The sequence below is a fragment of the Lucilia cuprina genome, chromosome 2, assembly GCF_022045245.1.
Source record: "Lucilia cuprina isolate Lc7/37 chromosome 2, ASM2204524v1, whole genome shotgun sequence".
NCBI lineage: Eukaryota > Metazoa > Arthropoda > Insecta > Diptera > Calliphoridae > Lucilia > Lucilia cuprina.
In genome coordinates, this window is record NC_060950.1 from 51,934,707 (window position 1) to 51,959,743 (window position 25,037).

The 25,037-nt window shown below is 28.4% G+C and overlaps 1 protein-coding gene across 1 annotated transcript in view; it reads right to left on the reverse strand.

Moving 5' to 3' along the window:
* Window positions 1–25,037, reverse strand: part of LOC111677204 (Down syndrome cell adhesion molecule-like protein Dscam2) — a 94,637-nt gene that overhangs the window by 36,829 nt on the left and 32,771 nt on the right. Inside the window, 4 exon segments of the mRNA XM_046955451.1 lie at window positions 15,122–15,239; window positions 15,421–15,570; window positions 15,810–15,971; window positions 16,155–16,302. Of these exon segments, the coding sequence (XP_046811407.1) occupies window positions 15,122–15,239; window positions 15,421–15,570; window positions 15,810–15,971; window positions 16,155–16,302 (578 nt within the window).

Consider the following 25,037-nt stretch of genomic DNA (forward strand, 5'->3'; position numbering starts at 1 on the left):
CTACCAGTCTTTAAGCAGCCTCCAAAATCAGCATCACTGTAGCATTCGAACTTTAAGTTATTGTCAGCCGTATAAGTAATACCATATTCTTTTGTACCAGCAATATATCTAAATACTCTTTTTACTCTAACAATATCTTCTTTTGAAGGATTATCTAAAGTTCTAGACAATTATCCAATACTGTATGCAAGATCTGGTCTTGTACCAAGCATTAAATACATAATTCCTCCCATACAAGTTCTATACTAGCCTTGATGACCCTTATGTACTTTATAAATATAGGGCCTCATTTGGCCCTAGCCCCTATAAAAAGCACCCATCAAAATTTTACTTAAATATCTACAGTTTTATTAAACAATAAATGGCTTAAGTATATCTGAGGCAAGGTACAATTCAACTATGTGATTTATTATGAAAACTAAATTACATTTTATTCGTATACTGGTGTAGGGTGTTATATGGTTGTTTTAGAATGTAATGTTAATGGTAGACTTTAAAAGTTACTTTACACTAGTCTGTCCTATAAGAAATTAAAAATTCGACCTTATTTTCTACCTACAGATTAAAAATGCAATAGGGAGTTTAAGACGAGACCAAAAAATTTAAAATTTTACACAAATAACTTTTCAGCTGAATTACTGTATGACCATTATCGTGCCTTTAAAAGGTAAAAATATCAATTTTAAAACACCATAATATAAATTCTTATAATTTTGTATCCTAATCCATTTTATTGTTTTTCATTACTTCTTTAAATTGAGGGAATAAAGTTTATAAATAACTTGTAAGTAAATACTTATATACTACTACTGAGAATGTATACCGACTGAGTTTATTCAATTTATATTGTTTGCAAATGTTAAAAGTTACGAGTTTTTTATATGTATGTACCCAGCAAAAACTGACATTGAAAAGTAATAAGTTATAAAGCTAAAAAAAGTCGCTATGTATTTACTACTTATTGATTAACATTTTAATTCATTATTTTAAAACGGTGATGATATTAGAGATAAGTCCTTGCCACGCTCGCTTACAAATCACTACTTAAATAAGTTATTATATAAAGAGAGTAAAAAAGTTGTTTTATTTCTAAAGCAAACAAAAAATTGCTCACACAGAATATGAACATGGGCTTCTTGTTCGTTAGTTTGCTATCTTATTCACAGCACCACCGCTTAGATATTTTATTGCAAGATATAACAAGGTTTTGCCGGGTACACATTCAATTTACATATGATATTTATTTTATAGATGATTAACTTGAAAGTTTATTTATTTAACATCAATATTTAACAATTTTTCAAAGTTGTTACCTGCTGCTTCTACATACATACATATGTATATACAGTTTTATTACTCCAAGACTGGCGTAACTCAAAAGATATAATAGTTTACTAAGCATTTTATTAATTGTATTTATTGTAAAAGCTAAATTCATAATTAAATAAGAGAAAATATCTATCTTTAAATTTCGTTAAATTTTTAAATTAAGAATACAGCAACAATGGATTTCATCTTTCTACTATTATGTTAGTATTTGTTCGTGGAAGGAATACAAAGCCCTGAAATCGTTTAGTACGGAATTTCACATCAATGGTGCTTTTTTATTTTTTTTAAACGCAAAAACACGTCTTCTTCCAAAAAATCTATAAAGTACAACTTACACCTTAGATGTACTGAAAAAGTTCTGCAGAAGTAATGACCCTTTTTTCATGATTCCAAATTCTCTACTTTTGAAGTCATGTAATTTTTATTATATTATTTTTTTGGAAATGATTTGAAAGTAACCAAATTTTAACGTTATAGAAGCAATTAATTTGACTTAATTTAATTAACAATGAAAGAAAAAACTATTTGATATTAAATATATTGAATATATTACACAATGTACATATATTACAACATGGTCTATTATGGGATGGTCTCAAAAAAATTTACCGAGAGATTTGAGTTTTCTTGTTATTTGTTTATGTAATAATAATTTTGAACCAAGTAATGAGCGTTATAATCATCTTCTGAGAGAAGCTTATATTGAGGGTAGGGAAGATTTTGGGGGGTTATGCGAAAACATATTTTCAAAATCAAAATGAATCGACAGGGAATATTTATATGAAATTTAATTTAAAAATATAGCGGTTCTCGTTCGGACGGTACATAGCTTGACGAACATAGCTTGATCATCTTAGAATTTAAGGACTAAAATACCCAAGATAAACTTCCATGAACTGATAATACTTTTTAAAACACTGATGTGATGGCTAATTTCGGATTCAGCGCTAATCAATTTTAAGGAAAGTGTATTTGTTATTGTACTTAAATTTCTTAAATAAATGTGATGATACGTTGTTTTGATTTACAAAAATATTGTTCTTAATGATAGGTTATTTTAAAATTTTGTTATCAAATCGTTATTTCTTGGTGCAGACGTATAAATATGTATGTAGTGCAAATTTCCACAAAACTCATGAATGTTTTCATTGACCTTTTTATCCAACCATCGTGTATACATACATATGTATAATCGTTTTGTACTTGTATATAAATGGTACATTTCATAGTGAGTGTTTAAGTACCAGTGTGTTGAGTGGAGGACATTGTATTTTTCTCATATGATGTTATTTTTTGTTCACATTTATATAGCCTTAACCATGAGCAATATATACACTAATATGTGTACATAGTACATTCATAAATATTGGTGCAATTATCATTAACTCTACTGTGGAGGACATCCACAAGTCAGTCTAGTTTGCACTGTGGTTCCATATTAAAATCTAGGTGCTCAAAATTATTTGAGGCTGTTTTTTATAGAATTAATGTTTTTAAATTCAAAGAAAATTTTAAAAATATTGGTATTACCTTTTTTAAAGTTACAGGTCTTGATATCGAGAACTTTTTGCAAAATGGACTAAGCGACTTGATTTTCGATTTTCGTTTTTGATAGAAATCGATAATTTAGTTCTATTAGCATCATCTCTGAAAAATTCATAGCAACTTTACAAGAAAAAAGACGTAAGTACACATTTACACATACAGCAAGGTGTCGGTTACGTATTAATTTTCTTTTAAAATATATTAAATTGATAGACAAATTTTAACAAATTAACGTATTAAATTTGTTTATGAATGAAATGCCACGTATCTGAGTATTTGGTCAATTGTGGACCGAGATCTATAGAATTTAAACGCGTTATTAGTTTAAAAAACAAATGTTTTTTGTAGAATTTCATAATACCTTTTTAATGTTTGAAAGATTTATTAACTGTAAACTTATTTTCTGTATGAAAAAAATCATTATCTTATAGGATCCATATATGGAGGCTAGGGTTAAATATTGCCTGATATCTGTAATACTTCTCAACATAATTTACAGGTATATACTTATAACCGACTTCTGCAAAATTTTATAGCGATTGCAACATATACAACATATTTTTTAATGTTTTGACTATTTCCCGGGAGGTACTTAATTGTATAGAGGCTAAGTGAAATCATGAACCGTTTTGCCCATTATTAACACAAAACATTATTTATCATCAATAAACAACTTTAGAGAATTTCATCACTCTAGCTCATAACGTTCGGAACCTATCCGGTTTTCAACAAAAAGACTGACTTACAGACATCGCTAGATGATCTTAAAATCTTATAAAAAAGTATTTATTACACTATTAAATTTCAGATTTATACAAATTATATAAAGATATACATAAAAAAATTTTAGACAGAAAATTTAGACGTAACCGCCTCAACATTGTTTATATCACAAAAATTTGTCTCGGCAAAAAAGACGTAGGCGACAAAAAATTAACGGAGTTTTGGAGTAATGCTTCGAAGATAATTAAAATAATTCTCTCCTGTAAAATTTTGTTTTTGTCGGTTACGTCTTTTGTGCGAAAAGGGCTCGATATATGGAACTACAAAATTAAAGAACCTTTTTAACAATATTCTCAATGATTTTATAATGATTTTGTGTTTTGGATGGACTTCGGCAATCTGTATAATATTGTAAAATAAACAAAATATTTATAGGTTTGACACCCAAGTTTAAAGGACATTAAGTAAAAGCTTATTCCGATATTCATATAAGTTTTAAAGTATGGATTTGTATGTGGTAGAATATTTGAGATATAAAATATTTGGTTATGTACTAAAGCTACACATGCACAGTTGTCAGATCTTACAACATTGGAAGAAAATATCTAATAACCGTCTGAACTTAAACAATTTATATTTTGCTACGATGTCAGAATAAGTATTGTCAGACTTCTAACAATCGTGTACACACATTATATTACCATGCCAGATAATTGTCTGACAATTTTTATAGTCATTATATTACCATGCCAGATAATTGTCTGACAATTTTTATAGTCAGATGTGTGAAATTTTTGCATCTGAAAATGGAACCATTGTCAGATAAATGTTTTCGTTTAACAACACGGTATAAAGAACATTTCTACCAAAAATAAGAAATGCCACTTTTGCCATATCACAATCTGACAACAGTCTAAACGGACAATATTTGTTGGCAATTAAATTTATTACCTGACAATTGTAGTATGATCTAACAAACGTGTATACATATATGTAAAGCTTAACATTTTTGAACGAAAATAAAATTTAACATTTGTTGACCATCGCGCGCTTCTGTTATATAAACGAAACGTCCATTTTAATAACCTTATTTCATTGGAAGGGAGCAATATGTTTGCTACCAAACAAACTATGTATTTCCAAAATCAAATGATTTGAATTGTAACCAAAGTTCATTGGCGACTTTTATTTCGTTAATTATTACAATAATATAGAGTGGTGAGATTATTCAAAGGTGCGTCGAAAATTATGTATGTTATAAACATGTAAGAAGTTATAGTCGGACGAGACAGACCATATAATACCCTACTCCTCTATACAAATAAAATGTGATTTAGTTTTCATAATAAACTATTTAAGTTGAATGGTACCATGCCTCAGATATACTTAAGTCAGTTATTGTTGAATAAAATTGTAGAAATTTAAGTCAAATGAAGCCCTATAATTATATCACATTATACGCAAAAGTCGTTAAAGATTTTAACCCCTCGGTTGCCATTTTAAATAAGCAATTATTTTAAAACATTCATTCGTAACAAGTAAATAAACAACGATTTTAACGATAAAAATCGGGTATCAAAACTTGTGAAAGTACTAGATACATTAATTAACATTTGTTTCCTTCTTTCGTTAGTTATTTTTGTAATATTCATTTTTCGACACCGCAAAGTCGATTTAATAACGTATGTTTGAACGTGAATATGTCACTCAAAATTAACTTTTTAAACTCTCATATTTAGCAAAGGTAATAAATGTAAAGATAGAAAATTCGATCTAATATCCAAGGGTTTACAACATGTGTCTAGTGCGAGTAAAATTGTGAAGGGTATATTCTATCCGGCATGACTGAATATTAAATTCTTACAACTTTAATGTCATCTCACCCCACTTTAGCGCCAATGTTGATGCTTTTATGAATGTTCATATGTTTGTCTGTTTGTTTTTACATATGTTCATATCATAGATTCACATAAAATTCCACAATATTTATGGTATGTGCTTAAAACTGTTTGTGCTTATTTTTCAAGAAGCCATCGTTCTGCATAATTATTTTTAAGCTTCAACTTTAAACTATAAATGTACGTTTGTATATCGTAACACATTAAATGAGTGAAAACGATACGCCAACACAATCATACGTAACCCTGCAGGCTAAAAAGTTCCAGCCGATAACTGAAGTGGTCGTAATAACATAGCACTTAACGCAGTTATCGGAAACAAAAACTGAAAGTATATTCGTATATATCAAAATCAAACTTTATCTTTTCAATTAATCCTTGTGAATCGATAATATTGTGTAATGAAAAAAGTGGCTAGTAAATATACAACAGGTGAACTGCAGGGTTCATTTCATAAACATACTCTTGAAGTGGGACCGAAATAATTGCATGTGTGTTTGTTTAAATTGGATGTTCTACAAAATATATGCATGTGTGTGTGTCTGTGTATTTGTCAGAGTTGTAATACTTCACATGCCGAGAGAAGCTGTGGAATAAGGAACTCGTATTTCTTTTCTTATAAATATAAAATATTCATATATAGAAACATACAAGCATTTGTCCTCAGGTCCGGTGACCCAAATTAAAGTCAAATTTAAGAATTACCAAAAACAAGACTAACTATCGAAGTTCCGGTATTTAAAATTATTTTCATCAAAAAATTTGTCTTTGTAATAAATAGATGTGGAAAAATATTTACAAAATCTTACTTCAAATACTTAAATAAAGTATAAAGACACAAAAATCAACAAAAATAAGACTAACTATAGATGTCGAAGTTCTGGGGAGCTTGAAGCTCCCACATGAATTAAATATAAAAATTGTATATCTGAGGAACAATTAAAACTAGAATCTTCAAATTTTTCATGAAGAACTCTGACATTCATGTGAACATTTAGAGAATAATGTGCGGATTTTCAAATGGGGGCGTGGCAACAAACAAATAAATTAAATACAAAATATCTTGCATCTTTGAAACTATTATATTATTCAAATTTTTCCTAGATAGATAGAAGTATAATTTTAATGAATGAAAAAGTCCCAAAGTCCCTCTCAGTAGATTTTTCACTAAGGTCCCTACATTTAAAATTTTATTTTCAATATCTATGTTCAATATCGTAAAAATATCAAAAAGTATCATAGGAAAAACGAAAAACTACAAAAATCTCTCTCGATAAATTCTCATTTAATAAGGGCCGTGTGTTCCGGTAGACCATTATAAAGAATCTAGAAGGTACCATTTGAATAATAGAAAAGTACCAAATAGTTCCCACATACAGAATATTATTCAGTCAAGGCCATGTATGTTAAAATTAATGTTCCTGGGTTGAATATTTTAGAAAATTAAAAATGTACCATTTATTAGATAAAAAGTACTAAAAAGTTTTCTCTTAAAGAATCTTATTCAATGATTAATAATCATTTTGAATTCATATTAAAGAACATATAAAGAGTATCATTTGAAGAAAGAAAAAGTACCAAAAGTGGAGTAAATTTTACATAAGTGGAATGTTCTAATAAAGAATACAATTTTTCTCCTTTTCGCTTAGGAATATACTTTTTCGAGTATTAAGTTTACAAAATATCCAAACAATTTACTCGAATTTGGTTTTATATAGGCCTTAGTATTCGAATTCCAAAATAATATACCAACAGCTTATTTTATGTAAGAAAATAAATTACTTTTTAAAGTTTAAAAAATGGCTCAATGTGTTTGAATAAAATTAAATTTCCCGTTTTTCGCCTTTTTAGTATTTTTTCTCCCAGTGAAATGCAAAAATTTTATTACAATAAATATTACAGAGCTTGTCCTTAATTTAATAGGAATAATTCTATAAACCGAAAAAGTTTTCTAAATGTGTTAAAAAAGTACCATAAATATAGTTGTCTCCCTTTTACACCCAAGAAGGACAGAATTTAAAGAAGGACGAAACAGTTGTCTCATAATTTTGGGAGATGTTGCCGAAATATTTATAAAAATTTTATTATGTTAATTAGTTCAAAAGTTATAAAGGGACAAACAAGGTACCAAAATCCCCTTTGTTGCACATTTTTACCCAAAAAAGTACCTGACACCCATCTGCTTATTTTAAGAGTAGATACAGGTCCATTAAAAAATTTTCTTGTATCACTAATATTGTGTAAGATAATCAAGAAAACCTGTTTTACCCTTTTTTTCCCCTTTTTACCCGTAAATGTCAGTCAGTCAGTAACGCTTCTCTTTTATATATAATATATGTAATGGGATATAATGGGATGCGAACGGGATGTCTGTCAACGAAATATTTTTTAACTCAAGATTAAAATTTTTTTCAAGATTTGGCACTTCATTTTTCCCTATTTTTACACAAATAAATATACATACATATGTGTATTATAAATTTTATTTGTGAATTATTTTCCAAAAATCTCTTAGTAAAATTTCGTAAATGTTCTCTGCAAAAAAGAACTTCTAAAGAAGAAAAAACGAAGTAGACTTTACTACTCTATGAAGTACTAAAAAATACTGTAGAAGTGATGATTTTAACACAGGCTTGACATAGGAGTAATATCCTTTTTATTTGATTCTAAATTCACTACTTCTGTAATCACTCTCATAAATGTAATAACAAAGAAAAATATCTCAGCTTTGGTAAAATATAATTAATTTCGCTTATTTGGAAGTTATTAAAAAATAATACTTACACATAAGGTAAAAAAAATCCACTTAGTGGTATTTTTTTAAATTATTGATAAATATTATTTTTGTAAGTACATTTCTAAATTAAATAAAAGTGACTAAATTCTGACCTATTGCAAATCATTATTTGGAAGTGAACATGGAACATTGGCCAATTTTTAGTTCTAATATTTATTTACTTTTATATAATTCCTATACCTATTTTTAAATATGAATGTATATCAATCGGATCAAAATCATTTCCGTTTGCTTGTATTCATCAAAAATATATCGAACTTAAAAAAATCAATATAAAATATGACATAATCAAATATAAAACAATGTTGTTTAATTCAGAAAGTCAGCCCAACAAATGTTTATGAGACCAAAGTATACTAATCTAGAAGCTTGTGTTTAATTCGAACTTGACTTCAACATTTTTTCAATCATAGAGGGAGGTTTTACTTGCAAAATAAAGACTTATCCCCTATCATATCTTATTATAAACAGTGTTTAAATAACTAGACTACAAGTAGCTGTAGTAACGAAAAATAACTACTTTTGTAGTTAAAAATTTTCAAAAATCAGTAGCAAATCATTTACTATTACTACTGCTACCTTTAGATTTTGGTAGTAGTAGTTAAAAATGTAGCAAAAAATAAAAATTTTAATAACAGTAGTAGAGTCATTGGTATTTAAATATTTTAATGTAGCAATTGAATACTTCAAATAGTAGCACTAAATATTTTCTTCAAGTAGCAATAAATGTTATTATATTTTTCAACAACTAAAAATTTGGTAGCATTGCTACTTTATTTTGGTAGCAGTTCTAGGTAGCAATGCTAATTAAATTTTTGGTAGCTTAAAATTTTGGTAGCATAAAAATAAATTTTTTATTAAAATACGAAAAAAAAATACGTTCAGAAAAAAGGCACAAGCTGCGGGATTAAATTTAGGACTTCGATTTGTGGGCCTTCTAAAGACATATTTACGTATTATAAAGTTGCGATATTAATTTCTCATTATGTTCACTACTAAAAGGATTCATGTATATTTATCAAGGATTATGTATCAAATTTTGTATGAAAATTTTCTTCATAAGATTTTTATAAGTTCTAATGAATACAAATTCTTCGACTGAAAATCTTATAAAAAGCCTTCGACAGATGACCATCTACAAGCCTTTTTAAGTAAGCATATATAATTAAAACGATTTTTCAATGCGACTTGATGTACATGTGTCTATAGAATAATGCCTTTAGTAGGCCCCTATACTGAACATTTTTCCCGTTGGGATATGTGTATTTGTTAGTTTATTTTTAGTTTTCGAAGTTTTTTACTTTTTCTATTGCTACTTAAATTTTTATTCTATTGCTACCTCAATTATTTGGTAGCCATAGAACGAACAACTAGTAGCAAAGATTTCTATTGCTACTTTTCAAAAGTAGCAATAAAATTATTTATATTTTTAAGCTACTACCCCAATTCTAGTTTATGTTTTATTTATAACTACTTATTTCTACTTCTACTAATTTATTACTACTGCTATATTTGAGATTTACTTTTTTATAAGTAGCAATAGTTTTAAAAACGTATGATTATAAAGCAAAACAAATGCCACTGCTACAACTTCAGACAATTATTTAGAGCAGTAGTTAAAGCAATAATATAATTCTTGGCAGCATACGTAGTTTTTCTAACACTGATTATAAACTTAAAACTTAAAAATTTTATCAAAATAATAAAAACACTTTTGCTTTTATTATGAAATATTGCTTGTTTCAATTCAATTTTATATAAATATTGAATTTATAAACGTTAGGAGTTAGCGTGTAAAATTATTAAAGTTAATTTAAACCCATTAGATCCCAACGATCTTAAAATCAATGAATTTCAATGAAAATTATTTGTTGCAAAATGAATCTTCCCAGAAAAAATTAAGAACTTGTTCTAAAAACTACTAGTTCTAGAACGAGTGAAAACAGAACCACTTCAGATTCTTAAATAACATTCTTGGAACTAGTAGTGTCGGCATTACTTCTGGAACCCGTTCCTTAGAATATTGTTGTGGTTCTTAAATACTTCTAAATAGTTTTCAAGGAACAAGTTCTATGGAACAATAGTTCCAAAACAACTTCTTGGAATCAAGTGAAAAAATGTCAAAAAGTTAAAAATTTGTAAACTAATTTTTATCGAAATAGAAAACGCGTTTAAATGTAAATTTTTGCATTCAACTGAACTACAAGATATGACAGAGATTCCTAATTGAATTGTACCGAGAGAAGAAAAAGTTAGCTCCTTGTAACGTACTTCCTTACAAAAAATACTTTTAAAATATTAGAGGTGCGGAAGAATTATATTAAATTTTACGTAAGATATGTATATGTATGTAAGTTTTGTAAATAGAATTGGTACAATAGTAAAAATATCTCAACAGTTTCTCAAAATTGCTCCTAATCTTAATAATTCATTAAAGAACTAGTTCCAAAAGCGTTCCAAAGAACGAGTTTCGACTCCATAACGCTTCCTCAGAACCAGTTCCGAAGGTGACAATTTTGAACAAAAATCATTGCTCTCAACACCAAACTAGAACGAGTTCAGGATAAAATCATGTGTTCTTGAACTAGTTATAGAACTAATACCAAAAATTTTTGAATTTTGGAAATGCGATTTTTAGGCTGTACTCGGATGAGTACAACATGACAATATGGGTATAAATGCAAATAAATAAAAAAACAATTAAAAACAATTTTTATTATTATTTTTTTAATATTTTGGTATTTTCTTACATAAAAAATCGAATCTATTAGTTTTGAAAATTTGTCCATCAGATTAATTATGAAATGTATTGAAATTCTCTGTGAATTACCGTATTCAGTGCACTTTTTCGACACTGAACTGATATTTGTGTTAAAATAAATTAATTAATATGTGATGTATTCTTTACTGGCACTGCTGTCATACAAATTTGAAAAAAATAATTAAAAAATCTAAATGTGAATTGATTTTATTACAATGATAATTAGTAGCACCTACAAGCCTTAAAAAAGGACATAAAGTGAAAGTCCCATTGTACCCAAGCGAGTACACCAAATTTTACAAAAAAACTCAATAATATGGATATTCTAGCATTATAAAATCGATGTACACCCAAGCGAGTACAGTGGGAACGAATGGGTTAACGACGCTACCAATTCAAAAATAAAAATACAAATATGAAATATGTTAAAATAAAATTTTAATCACAAATAAAAAAAGAAAAACAAACCTTTTCTAGAAATTACCTGATTTTTCTGTAAGGTAAAGCCGAATCAGGTAATGTTCGACTTGTTGCTAACTTTGAGCGTTAACTTTCAATGATAGCAACAAAACACAGCAATTGTTTTAAAAAATTTTGTTCTTAAATTGGTAAAATTAAAACTGCTATATAGCATCATCTAGAAAATTTAAATAAAGAGCATAAAGTCACGGTCCTAATGAGATACAAGAAGTAGTTGTGTTACTTAAAAAGATCAATTATATTAATACTTATATATTTATGGTGACACTTCTTCAATTCTTATTAAATCGCTTAGGGCCATTATCTTAAGCATCAATTATATTTTAATTGGTAGTTATTCTGCCGGTTAAAATATTTTTTGTTAAAAAACTGTCAATTTATCGTTAGGAAAGAAAAAATCAGACATTGAGTCGAACTATAAATTATTTTAGGCAGTTTCAAAAACATTTCATCTTTGCGAAATTTACTCCATGGAAGTACTTAAAAAGACATGAAGAAGTTATGATTTGAACACCGGCTTTTCATAGGAGGGATGTTTTATTGTTATTTGATTCCAAATTCACTACATCTGAAGTCATACTCAGGAAGTAATTTTTATGTTCTTTTTTTGGAAGTTATTAGGAAGGAAATTATAGTATTATCCCTGCAGGAAATGGAACTAGTACCAAACTAGTATTTAAATAGTACCAAAATCACCAGTACTAGTTCCCAACTGTAAACCTTCCTATACCATTAAACATTGAGTGTGTTTGAAAAATTACTAGTACTAGACTGATACTAGTACACTTGGATACTAGTACTGATGTACACTAAAAATCCCCATATTTGGTAGTTTTGTTCCTTTGTAATCCTCTTATATGGTTTCAGTTAAAAAATTTATGCAACCAGTTTTTATAAGGTTTAATTTACAAAAATGTCATAGATAAATTCATCTCCTTACAATTCCAAATTAATGTTCGAAAAAAAATCCGGTTCTATCTGTATTCCATTTTGATATCGCCATTTCGTTTGAAAAATATTTGCACTACGATAAAATAAATATTAAACTTATTGCAATTTTTCTTAATAGACTTATTTACATAGGGTGCTGCACGTAACTGGACCTAAACAGCCATTCACTATTTATCCTCTGATTTGAAAGGAAATTTTTCAAAATATTGTTTATTTTCTTACAAAACGTTTGAATATTACATTTCAATAATTTAAAAAAATTTTTTTTTTCAACACATGTCAAATAGAAATCAGTCTGTAAGTGGGGACCTTCAACTACTTCTAGTACTAGTATTTTTTTCATATAAACCCTAACCCTATTGGTACTAGTGTCTGCTGTTCTAGTGTTAGTACTAGTGGAATTAAGACAATTATCGCTTCATTTCCTGCAGGGATACTATAAACTAATTTGACTCAAATAACATAAGTAAATAAATTACAAGCACAACTTAAAATTAATCGGCTAATCGAATAAAACAAAACTGGATGTTTTTTATTGCTTTTTACAAGATTTTTCATATTATAAACAAAATTATAATTTTACACTTTTTTAAATTCAATTCTGTCAACATTCTTCAATTATTTTTTCTCAAAATATACAGTAATTGTAGTCAAATAGTTCTTAATCGGTTAATTGATGGAAATTATTCGGTTTATTCGTTACTTGTAATTTGACAATTTGACAAATTTCCATAATAACTACAGAGATTCCAAAAAAAAAAAATAACTTCCGTTTATAACCATGCAGACGATATGACCTCTTTTTATTCGGCAATAGCTCCAAGAGTCATTATAGTCTCTATATTCGTTATTACCTTAAGAAAAGTTGTTACAAATTTCATGTTAATTATATCCTTCACCTTCATGAGAGGGTTGTATACATATATGTTTGTCATTACGTTTGTAATTATAACCGAACCTTCGTGAGATAAGTGTTTTCTATAATATAATTATCTGACCCTATAAAATATATATTCTGGATCCTTATAGATATCGAAGTCGATTAAGCCATGTCCGTCTGTCGTTATGTTTGTTGATATCAGTTTTTAGAGAACTCCAGGTATCGGCGAGATCAAAATCTTCAATAATTCTGTTAGACATTCTTTCCGTAAGATCGCTATTTAAAATCAGGTAATTCGATCCACAAATAATGGAGATATGAGCAAAATCAACAAAAATTGAGATTTTTTAATACTCGAACCAAAGTATAACATGTAGTCCAACTCTCATATATAGAAAATTACTCTCTCACATCTACGAGTGCCGTGTGAATTCGACTCTCTTGTGAGAAATTTAAACTTGTCAAAACACTCAAATGTTTAACTTACTTGCTTGGTCACTTTTAAGGATCATACGCAAAATTGCAGTTATCCATAAAAAATTGCAATTTTTTAAAATAGTTTTAATACACATTTGATTTAGAATTATGTTTAATTTTCATGAACTGGAAATTTTTTTTGTTTAATTTTTAAGATTTCATTTTTGTTGTTGTTGAATTTTATTTTACAAACAGAGTTTCAATTTTTGCTATTGAAAACTGAAATAAATTTAAAATTGTTTTTTTTTATAAAACTCTGTGTGTTTAGAATGCACCAATACAAATACATTTTTGTTACTAACACATATTTAGAGTTAGGTAATTTTTCACTAACACGTGCTTAGAGTTAGGTACTCCTGTCAAAAAGTCGGACTACTTGTTATACTATGGCTCGAACAGAAATTACAAAAAACAAAAACAGAAAAGGGGATAGTACTATTCGTTTATGCTGATGTTTGTAACACGGAACAATATTGGTCCTACACCTACCTTGCGATATGGTAATCAGCTCAAATCTGCCACATACTCTTCAAATTTAAAAAAATTTCGGAGTTAAAAAATAAATTAAAATTAAATGCGTAAAAAAATAATCCAAATTTTTCACACACGTAGATTGTAAATAGCTAACTATGTAAATAAATTCAATGGACATTTCTGATTAAATTTGCTTATGAAAATTATAAAAAAATAGCTATTTGTTGAATAGGTATAAACGACTTAATTGTAAAATATTTATAAACCACCATAAAGAACGATTAAAACGTATTGGAATTAAAACAAAAATGTATATTTTAAATATTTACTGAAATAAAAATTCACATTGCAGCGACTGAAACAGTTTCCAAACTCTGACATTTTAATTGCTTTTGCCTTTTACTATCTGCCTGTTACACTTCCATATTCTCAGATAGAAATAATTTCATGTCTTTCATTTTTTGTGCACAACACATTTTTCATTTACTCAGACACATTCAAACTTTGTCGTTTCATTAATAAATATTACAGCGAACGGAAAGGATTAAAAGAAGAATAATGAAAAAAAAGCATAAACGCAAAATTTGGACTGAAAATTCTGTAAAAATATGGATGGATTCATGCATTCATGAGTATGTTCTCTTGTATGAACATCTTTGCGTACATACTACATGTATGTATGTATGTATGTATGTATGTATGTATGTATGTATGTATGTATGTATGTATGTATGTATGTATGTATGTATGTATGTATGTATGTATGTATGTATATGGTTATAGTAGTATGAGTGCTATTTACTCACCGATACACCGGCTTAGGATTTGCATATGCCACACATGGTACCACCACGGGATCGCCCACTCGTGCAGTGATGCTTACAACTTTTTCATTCATTATCGGTGGCACCAATTCTCGCATTTCTTTAAAGAATTTAATTTTAAACGTAAAAAATGGTTGCAAAAGGGGAAGATATGAAAATCAAAAAATAATTATGTTCTGGTTAAGATGTGTATGTTTCGTACTACATATTTTCTTTAAAAGTTTAGGCCAAAATAATACAAACAAAAAAAAATGAAATAAAAAAGAAATGAACATTCTTACCGGTCAATTGAATTTTGCCCACATTGCTGCTCACAACCGAATCTTGCGTCAATTTGTGATGTGTACGACAGCGATAAATTTTTAGAGCATCCGTGCGTGTAATGTTGTACACCAGTAGTTCTCCGGTCGGTAGCATGTGATTTTTACCATCTTTTTAGTTGTATTTTTTTGAATTTGATTATTGTTGTTGTAGTTTTGCAAATTGAAAAAGAAGAAATTGGAAAATTTATTAAATTAAGGTTACTCATGTGAACCCCATAAAGACGGATGTTTGATTTTGCAATTTTATTTATTGTATCAAAACGACATCCCCTCATCCGCAAGCATACAAACTTAAAACGAAAATACAACGACGATAGACACAATAGGTCGAATATGCGAAATCTTACCTCCTTCCAGTGATGGATAAATATTAAAGTTGGGCTCTTGTAGCCATGATGTGACCGTTACGTATTCTTTCACAAAGGATGGTATATTGCATTTGATTAAGACGTTACTGCCAATAAACCCACCAGGATTTTGTACTTCCGGTTCATAACGTTGATTAACCACTGATAAGGAGGGAATATAAATTTCAATAAAGAAGGCATATTCAAAATTAAAAGAAATGAATAATTGTATTTTTTTTAATGCTTTTTACTCAAACATAGACATATACATACATATATGAAAAGAATTACATATTATTTACGTACATATTCAAAATACAAAAGAAAGTCTTGTTCAATACGTACCAGCTTTCACGACTACATCACGCGATACAATGGAACCGACGGCATTCATTGCTACGCACCGATATACTGACCAATGAACATCTTGCCGAAATTCATCCGCTTCAAATGGAGGAAAATACAATGATCCATTTGCTAGGATATGTCGAACCTTAAAATATAAAAAAGTTATGAAATTATTTAATTTTTTATATGTACATATGTAGTCTGAAATGTTATTAAAACAATTTTAACTTCTTTTATCTTTTTTTAAAACATAAAAAATGTAATGTTTATTACTTTATGTCTTATTTTTTGAAAACTCAAAAATCGGTTTATTATTTCATAAAGCCTTCAAAGAGGATTTCCAGGCGTATTGCTTTTAAAGGCATTACCTTTAACTTTTTTTCAATTGTACTGTATTATTCACAATCCTTAAATCAGTACGCAAATGTACTGGTATCCTATTGATGAATTTATTAGTTTGAAAACTTTTGCTAAAAACGTAGAAACAGAAAAAATTGTTGACCAAAAATTGAGAAAACTGTTTAACATTGACAATGAAATATTTCGTTTGGAATGAAACTTTTGTTTCTTATTTGTATAAACTCATGAAATATGTAATGCAAGCATAAGGATAAGACAAAGAAAGGTAAAATTTTCAACTTCGCTGCAGGACAGCCAAGTTATTCTCCCATAATGATTTTACTGTAATAATAGATAATTTTGTATAGATTACCATGTTGTTAAACAACTCTATAAATATTGTTCCGGTTTTGACAAATTAATCAAAATACAATTTTTGAACTCAGCGGGTGAAATTACACAGGAATCAGATATTATCATTTCAAAAGCATTTTAAGCGTTTTCAAGTGTAATCTAAAAGGCATTTTGATAGCATATACTAATATTTAATTTATAAAATTTTTGATATTAATTTACTATATGATCTTATATTTTAATTGATTTAAAATTAATAACTCAAAATGTTAAGAATTAAATAAATTCTTTTGTTTTGTAAACAAAACGTTTTGTTTGACATTAATTTTAATTTTGTCCTGATTGTTGTTGTTTTCCGAATTTCTAAACTAAATTCCTAAATTAAATGCAAATCGAAAAAATGTAATCGATTAGGGCATTATTTGACTCTAGACCCCATAAAAACTTTATCTCAGAAATTGGATAGAACATTCATAATTGATTTTTAAACGTTGCAAAAGTAGAAAAATTAAAGATTCTTTCTATGTAAATCCACTTTCAGTTGTTAAAATATAATCTTTATATTATTTTTTTTAAGTCATCAAAACTTTAAGAGCATCAAATTAAAATCTGATGAATTTGCTATTTTACTTTCGTAAATTCTTCAATAAACAGTAACGAAATATAAATAAATTATCAAGATTGAAATATGATGTGTATAAATTTATTGTGTAGTAATATTTTGTGCTTGGAAAGTAATTCAACTCAATATTAACAAGTAAGAGTGTTATATTCGGCTATGTCGAATCTTTTATACCCACCATCAAATCACTGCCATATAAATGAACTTTGATATTTTGAATATTTTATTATTATATATCGATATTAATGAGAACATCAGGGTAACATTTGAAAGAGGTCCATTAATGAGGGTTTTACTATTGACAGAGTAGGGTTATTTATACATACATATATGGACCAATTCTCATAATAGTCATAAAATAGGGTAGAGAGATTTTAAATCAAAATTGTTTTATGTCGAATTGCATTGCGGTATTCGTATTTTTCGCGTCATTTTCTGGGGCGGAATTTATATGGGGTGGTGTTATTATGGACTGATCCTCATAAAAATTGATAATGAGATTTCGGTTCCTATAGAAGATATAGAGATATTAGCTTACACGAAACTAGTTTATGTCAAATTTCATAAATCTACTAGTATTTTAAGCCCGTACTTTTATTTTGTGAAGGGGCCTTATATGGGGGTAGCGTCAATTATAGATTGTAGAACGATCTTGGTTCCTGCAGGTCATGTTTATATCGAATTTCATCGCTTTACTCGTTTTTTAGCACAGTAATTAATTTTTTTGATCGGGATATTATATGAGGGTAGGTCAATTAAGGCTCGATCCACATAAAATTAAGTTAAGAGTTTTTGACTAGCAAGGAACTTAATTGAGTCGAATTTTATTATTATACTCGTATTTTTAAACTAGTATTTTTCTAATAGGGACCTTATGTTGGGGGTAGGGTCAATTAAGGACTGTTCCACATACAATTTGGTAAAGAGATTTTGGCTTGTGAAAAACTAACTTCTATGAAATTTCATCGCTATACTCGTATTTTAATGAGCGTATTTTTATAGACCGAACCACATAAAATTTGGTGGAAAGGTTTTGGTTTTTTGTCAAATTTCTGCGCTAACGTTAAAGTCGTTTTCTGAAGGGGACCTTAAATGGGGAGTAGGGTCAATTATGGACCTATCCACATAAAATTTGTTAAATTTTGACTTGTATAAATCTTACTTCTGTGTAATTTCATTGCTAGAATCCTATTTTTAAGCCAGTAATGAGCATTAAAGAAATGTTATGGGGGACTTTTTATGTGGGGTAGGGACCGATCCACATAAAATTTGGTAGAGAGATATTGCCTAATATAAAACATATTTCTGTATAATTTCATCGCTGTACTCGTATTTTGAAACAAGTAATGAGCGTTAAAATAATCTTACGAGGTCCCAGAATATATATACTTTATGGGGTCTTAGAGTAATATTTCGATGTGTTACACACGGAATGACAAAATCAATATGGTGGGTATAAAAAATGAGTGTGAACGGATCATAAGAAGTGCTCCTAAAACTACTCTTATAGAAGAGTAACAGCTACGGTACAATTTCCTTCTAACGAAAGTATTATACAGAAAAAAAGTGCATATTATTTTAATCGTGCAAAAGAGTCATAAATGACTCTAATGTGATCAAAAATTAAAAAATGGACTGGGAAAAACTAACACACATCCGTTGCAGTTGGAAGATTGTTTGATGATTTATCTGTAAACTGTCTCCTGTTTGACGAAAAAGTGATAAAAATTATTCGAAAATGTTCCCGATATATGATTAAAAACTGATTATTTGAAAAACAATAACAACATGAATAGAAATCATAAATTTATCATCCTAGTGTTTAAATGATTTTCAAATTTGGTTTGGTATGATTTTTTAAGCAGTAGGAAGATCAAAAATTTTGTTTTATGTTATTGTTTTTGTTTGTAACGGGATATTTGGTGATGAAAAAAAATATAAGAAAATGTATAGGAAACATAAACAAATCATTTAGATCAAGGGTGCCCAAGCCCTATGCGCTTGGTACTCTTTTGTTTTTGTAAATGCACTTAGCTATAGGCAGCGTGTTTTCTGGACACTTATATGCGCTTAGCACTAGCAATACGTTGTTGTTGTTCTTTACAGTATACAAGCAAAAGTAAAACAACAACACTTTCGTATTCATTGCTGGTAAACATTGAGGAGACGTAGATTTTGTTTTTGTTTATCGTAAAAAAAATTGTTTTAAAAAGCACTTGGAAAAAATTTGTGTTAGTGTTAAATTTCAAACTTACATTATTCGCATAAAAAATTATTGTAAAATAACTCACAATCTACTCCCATATAATTGAAAACTTTTTAAACACTTTTTTCTATTCATTAAAAAATATATTTGCAAAACAAAAGGGAAAATTATTTCATTTTAACAAAAAATGCAAATCATATTTTTTGCCGTGTACGTATGTGAAATGTTTTTTTTTCTTGTTACTTGTATGAATTTGTTGGTTTTTGCAACAAAAAGTCTTAAATAAAAATATGTTTTTCTTTAAATGTATTGGTATTTACTCTTCCGTAAGAAACTTTTGGGCACCCCTGATTTAGATGATCGAAATATGCTTGCTTACAAATTAATTTTATAATTACTTTTCATGCTGTTGGAAGATCAAAAATTTATTCCTGTATAGTGTTTGTAACAACCCAGCTAGCATTGGCAAGATTGTTGGATGATTAATAAGTAAACTGAGTGGTTATATTTCATGCATTTGGAAGATCTAAAATTGTTTCCTATGTAATTGTCTTTGTTTGTAATGAAATAGCTAAACTTACACTTAAAAATGACTCAAAAACGATTCAAAAATGAGTCGAAACTGATAGAAATGGGGCTCAGAAAAGACTCTTTTAGAAGAGTTAGCAAAACATTTTGTATGGCCTAAAATGAGTTTATAAAATTAAATGTATAAGTATTTGTATTTGCGTGATATTTATAAAGTCGATTTTCGGTCAAGGAAATTGAAATTATATAATGCTTTAATTATAATAATTTTTTATGTTTAATGATCTTCTACGGAATATAGTTGGGCGACTAATCACTAAACTAAGTCCATAATAAAGTTTTACTTTAAAAGTAAATTCCGGTTATTTATAATTAAATTATTCAATAAAATGAGTACGTGAATTATATTTAAAAGGTTACAGATTAAAATATAAGGCAATGCCAGACAAACAAATTAGCAACAGATTAGCTAAAAACAGAAGCTCCAAAAATTATAAAAATTAAACAAAAAAATTGAAAATATTCACTATCGTGTTGATGAAATTGAATTGATTTAATCAATAATGATAGTTACATTTATTTTGATTCTGAAAGTTTCTTCGAAAGATTTCTGAAAGATTTTTGCGAAAGAAATTATTGAAAATTACCTCATATAACATTTGATTTTGGTAATGATGGTTTATCGCTTTACAAAAAGAGCCTACACTTTGTACGTTGTTTTGTTATGGATGCTCCAGCAAAGTCATTTATATTATAGTGGCTTTTTGTTTTGTCGCCAAAAAGGCCAAATGTTTAAACATCGTCTTGTTTTCCCAATATCGATTGATTTTATGTTAAGAACTAATAAATAATTTAAAAATCGCATACAGCCAGAACATCATTTGAAACAGTCGATTTTACCCTTTAGAAAAGCTTAATACAGATATTGCTTTGTATTGTTCCTTTGATTACACCGTTCAACACCATTTTTCACACACGAACCAAACCATATACATACGAAAGTACATAATTTCTATAGTATAACTGCGTACTCAGTTTTTCATTTTCTGATCGTTTGTCCTTTTTAAAGGACTTTAAAATTTGAGGTACATACAGTTTTCAAAAATTTTTATAAAATATTTTTAGCCACCCTGTTATAACAATATGGGTATCAAACTAAAGAGGACAATTGCAGTATTTTTAGATAGATATTGTGGAACCGAGTTTCTTTATCTCTGTGATAAAAAGTTAAAAAAGTGGAAACTTTAAAGAATATGAAAGGATAAAAATCGATTAAGGATATCTTGCATTTTTTATCCTTTCATGTTAAAACTGCCTTTTGGGAGAGTATATTTTCCTTTTTATTTTAACCCGATTATTCCGAATTCTATAGTTATTTTAAATTCTATACCATTGGAAATAAAATATTTATGTTGAATTTTATTTCAATTGCGATATATTAAAAAAACTAATTTTCTGAAAGTGGGCTAGAGTTAAATAGAGATTAAAGGCCTGCACAAGACAACAATAATGCGACAATTTGTTAAACAAATGTGCGCTATCATAAGCACACGAAATTTTTTAACAAATTGTCGCATTATTGTTGTCTTGTGTAGGCCTTTAATATGTATATTATAAAATTAAGAGGAAAGATTTATGTCTACATATATAAACGTTTTTTATGTAACTATTCACCGTGATATTAATGTTTATATTAATTATATTATAATTTATATTAATAATATTGCGCTTATCATATTATCCTGAAGTAAATTTTAGAATCCGGAACATGCATGTTTTCATCACTAAGGCCTGTTATCTCAACCACCGGTTATGTTAAATTCGTAGATATTTTGTCTGAAATGGGGGTAGGTAATTGGTATAAATAATAAATTAAATTAAACAAAATATTCTCAACAAATTTTTTTTCATTTGAATACATCTTAACTTTTAATTTTTTTTTTTACAAAGAACGAATAAAGATAGAGACATGAAATTTGGAAGTCTGTAACTCCATATTTGTAAATATAACATATATTTTTTTCTAAAAAAACTGACTATAGAAAATAAGGATATTAAAGGATTAAACTTTTAAAGGACATTTTTTTAGTTTTTTTATTCTAACATTTTAAAACTATTTTATTTATAAAAATACTGTTATTCTTCTCTTTCAATCGATACCTATATTGACCTACTAGACCAAACCAAATTTAAGCTAAATATAATTATACTTACTCTTCTTTTCAAATTTTAAAGTCCTTTTAAAGGAAGAAACGATCAGAAAATAAAAAACCAAAAATGTAGTTTAACTATATCAAGTATGTAGTTTCCAACGAATATGGTCTTGCTCATGTGTGCAACAATTTTTCCCAATTTGTTGTACGGTGTTATATGCACGTTGTATGTTCAGGTGCATGGCGAACTTTATTGAATACATGGTGTCCAAACAAATTGGGAAACTCAAATTATAATTAATTGATTTTTTTATTTATATTTAATATCAATATAAGTATTTTTCTCTATCCATTGTTAATTGTGATGCGAAACAAGCACCAAGCTGTTGTGTTATATCGCATATCATCTTTAGAATATCTATGAAATAAATTGAATTTATAACGATAAAGAAAACTTAATCCTTACAATTCATTTTTTTGAAAATGTAAGATCTTGATGCCAAAAGAACCAATAGCAACGATACCATTAATTCATTTGTTCTTACAACCTCAACCTTATAATTATAATTACTAACCCTAGTAATTATAATTAACCCTTTTCATTTGAAGCTCATCAGATATCTACTATAACTATACAACTATAAGAAAAGCTTAAACCCAGTATTTGCATACCCATGCACCTAGTCAATAAGGTAATTTTTACACTATTACAATCCTATTATGTTCACATGAATTATAAAAAAGGTGAAAATTGTTCCCTAGTTTCCTAGTAAAGTTAATCAATTTTAAGAGAGCCGCCTGTTTTACAATGGACACAATATTTTGCTCGGCAAATTCCATATTTTTGCTCCTAAAAATTTTTACGTTTTTATTCTTACCAAATACTTCAAACAACTTTCATCAGTGAAAATAGTACTTTTTAGCAAAATCTAGGCGTCGCTTTTGGTTAACTTTTGATAAAAGGGGCTTTCTACGAGGACCACGACCATGTAATTCATTAGCATTTAATGCTCGGCGAACAGCGCTGACATTAACATTGATACCTGATGATTTTTTACTGTATTTTTACTTCTGTTTATAATTGATCCAATTTACATTAAAGTTGTTCCTTTAATATGGAATTTAAGCACGATTTTGAGAGTATGTATGTATGTATGTATGTATGTATGTATGTATGTATGTATGTATGTATGTATGTATGTATGTATGTATGTATGTATATGTTTATTTAGACATATTACAAAAATATTTTTTGCTATAAATTTTAAACGATCGCGATTAAAGCAAGATTATAAATAACTAATTTAAACTTAATTCCTTAAAAAAGGTAACATACCTGTAAATCACAACTGAACAAAACACCCCAAATCAAAACAAGTAAGAAGTTAAATACCCTACACCTGTATATGAATAAAATGTGATTTAGTTTTCATAATAAAGCATTTAAGTTGAATTGTACCTTGCCTCAGATATACTTTAGCCATTTACTGTTTAATAAAACTGTGGATATTTAAGTAAAATTTTTATGAGGGCTTTTTGAGAGGCTGGGGTGAAATGAGGCCTTTTAATAAAGTTCATCAGGGTCATCAAGACTAGTATAGAACTTGGTTTTGCAGCTTTTTGTCGAGATACATAATTATGAACTTAAAAGCCCATTTGTTGGGTTCAGTTCTATGGGGCCTAGGTAAAATAATGGACCGATGTTAACTATTTTCAATAGGCTTCGTCTACAGTACATAAAAGATCATGTGCCTGTATCAAACCTGTAGTTTGATTACAAGGTTTACAAGCTCTATTCGGGGGTTCAGTTGTATGGGGGCTAGGTGATGGACCGATGTTAATCGTTTTCACTAGGCTTCGTCTACGGTATAATAGAAGATCATGTGGCAAATTTCATTAAATTATATACAAAAATGCGACCTGTATTTCGATTACAATGTTTACGAGCCCTATTCGGGGGTACAGTTGTATGGGGGCTAGGTGAAGTAATGGACCGATCTTAACCATTTTCAATAGGGTTCGTTCATGGGACAATAGATCATTAACCAAATTTCATTGAATTATCTTCAAAATTGTAGTTTGATTGCAAGGGACAGATGGACGGACATAGCTAAATCGACTCAGAAAATGATTCTGAGCCGATTGGTAAACTTTAAGGACCAATATTATTGTGCGTTACAAACATCAGCACAAACCCAATATACCCTCCCCAATAAAGTGGTGTAGGGTATAAAGAGAGAGAAAATTGAACGCTTTCTTTCAATTTTCAAATAGTTAGTTTAATTGTAATGCAACGAAGGTCAAAAAAATCAATGTACCCTTTTTTGCAGCTCAGAGTACATTTTTAAAAGCTATCGTTGACATGCATAATAAATGCTAAATGACAACAGCTAAAATGGTTTTAAGCATATTGGAATACTTTAAGATGGATGTAGTTCCAATGTTTTTGAGTGTTACAAACATCAGCACAAACACATAATACCCTCCTCACTATTGTGGTGTAGGGTATAAAAACATTGGCCGTATTCAGAAAGAAAAATGTAAAACAATAGGTTTGTTTGAATAAATTTCTAGTAAAAGTAGTAAAACAAGGTAAAAATAAAAAAATATTCTGTAAAATATAAAAAGTAAATGAACGAAATTCAAATAAATTTTGTTTCATTGTCATTATATTGAAA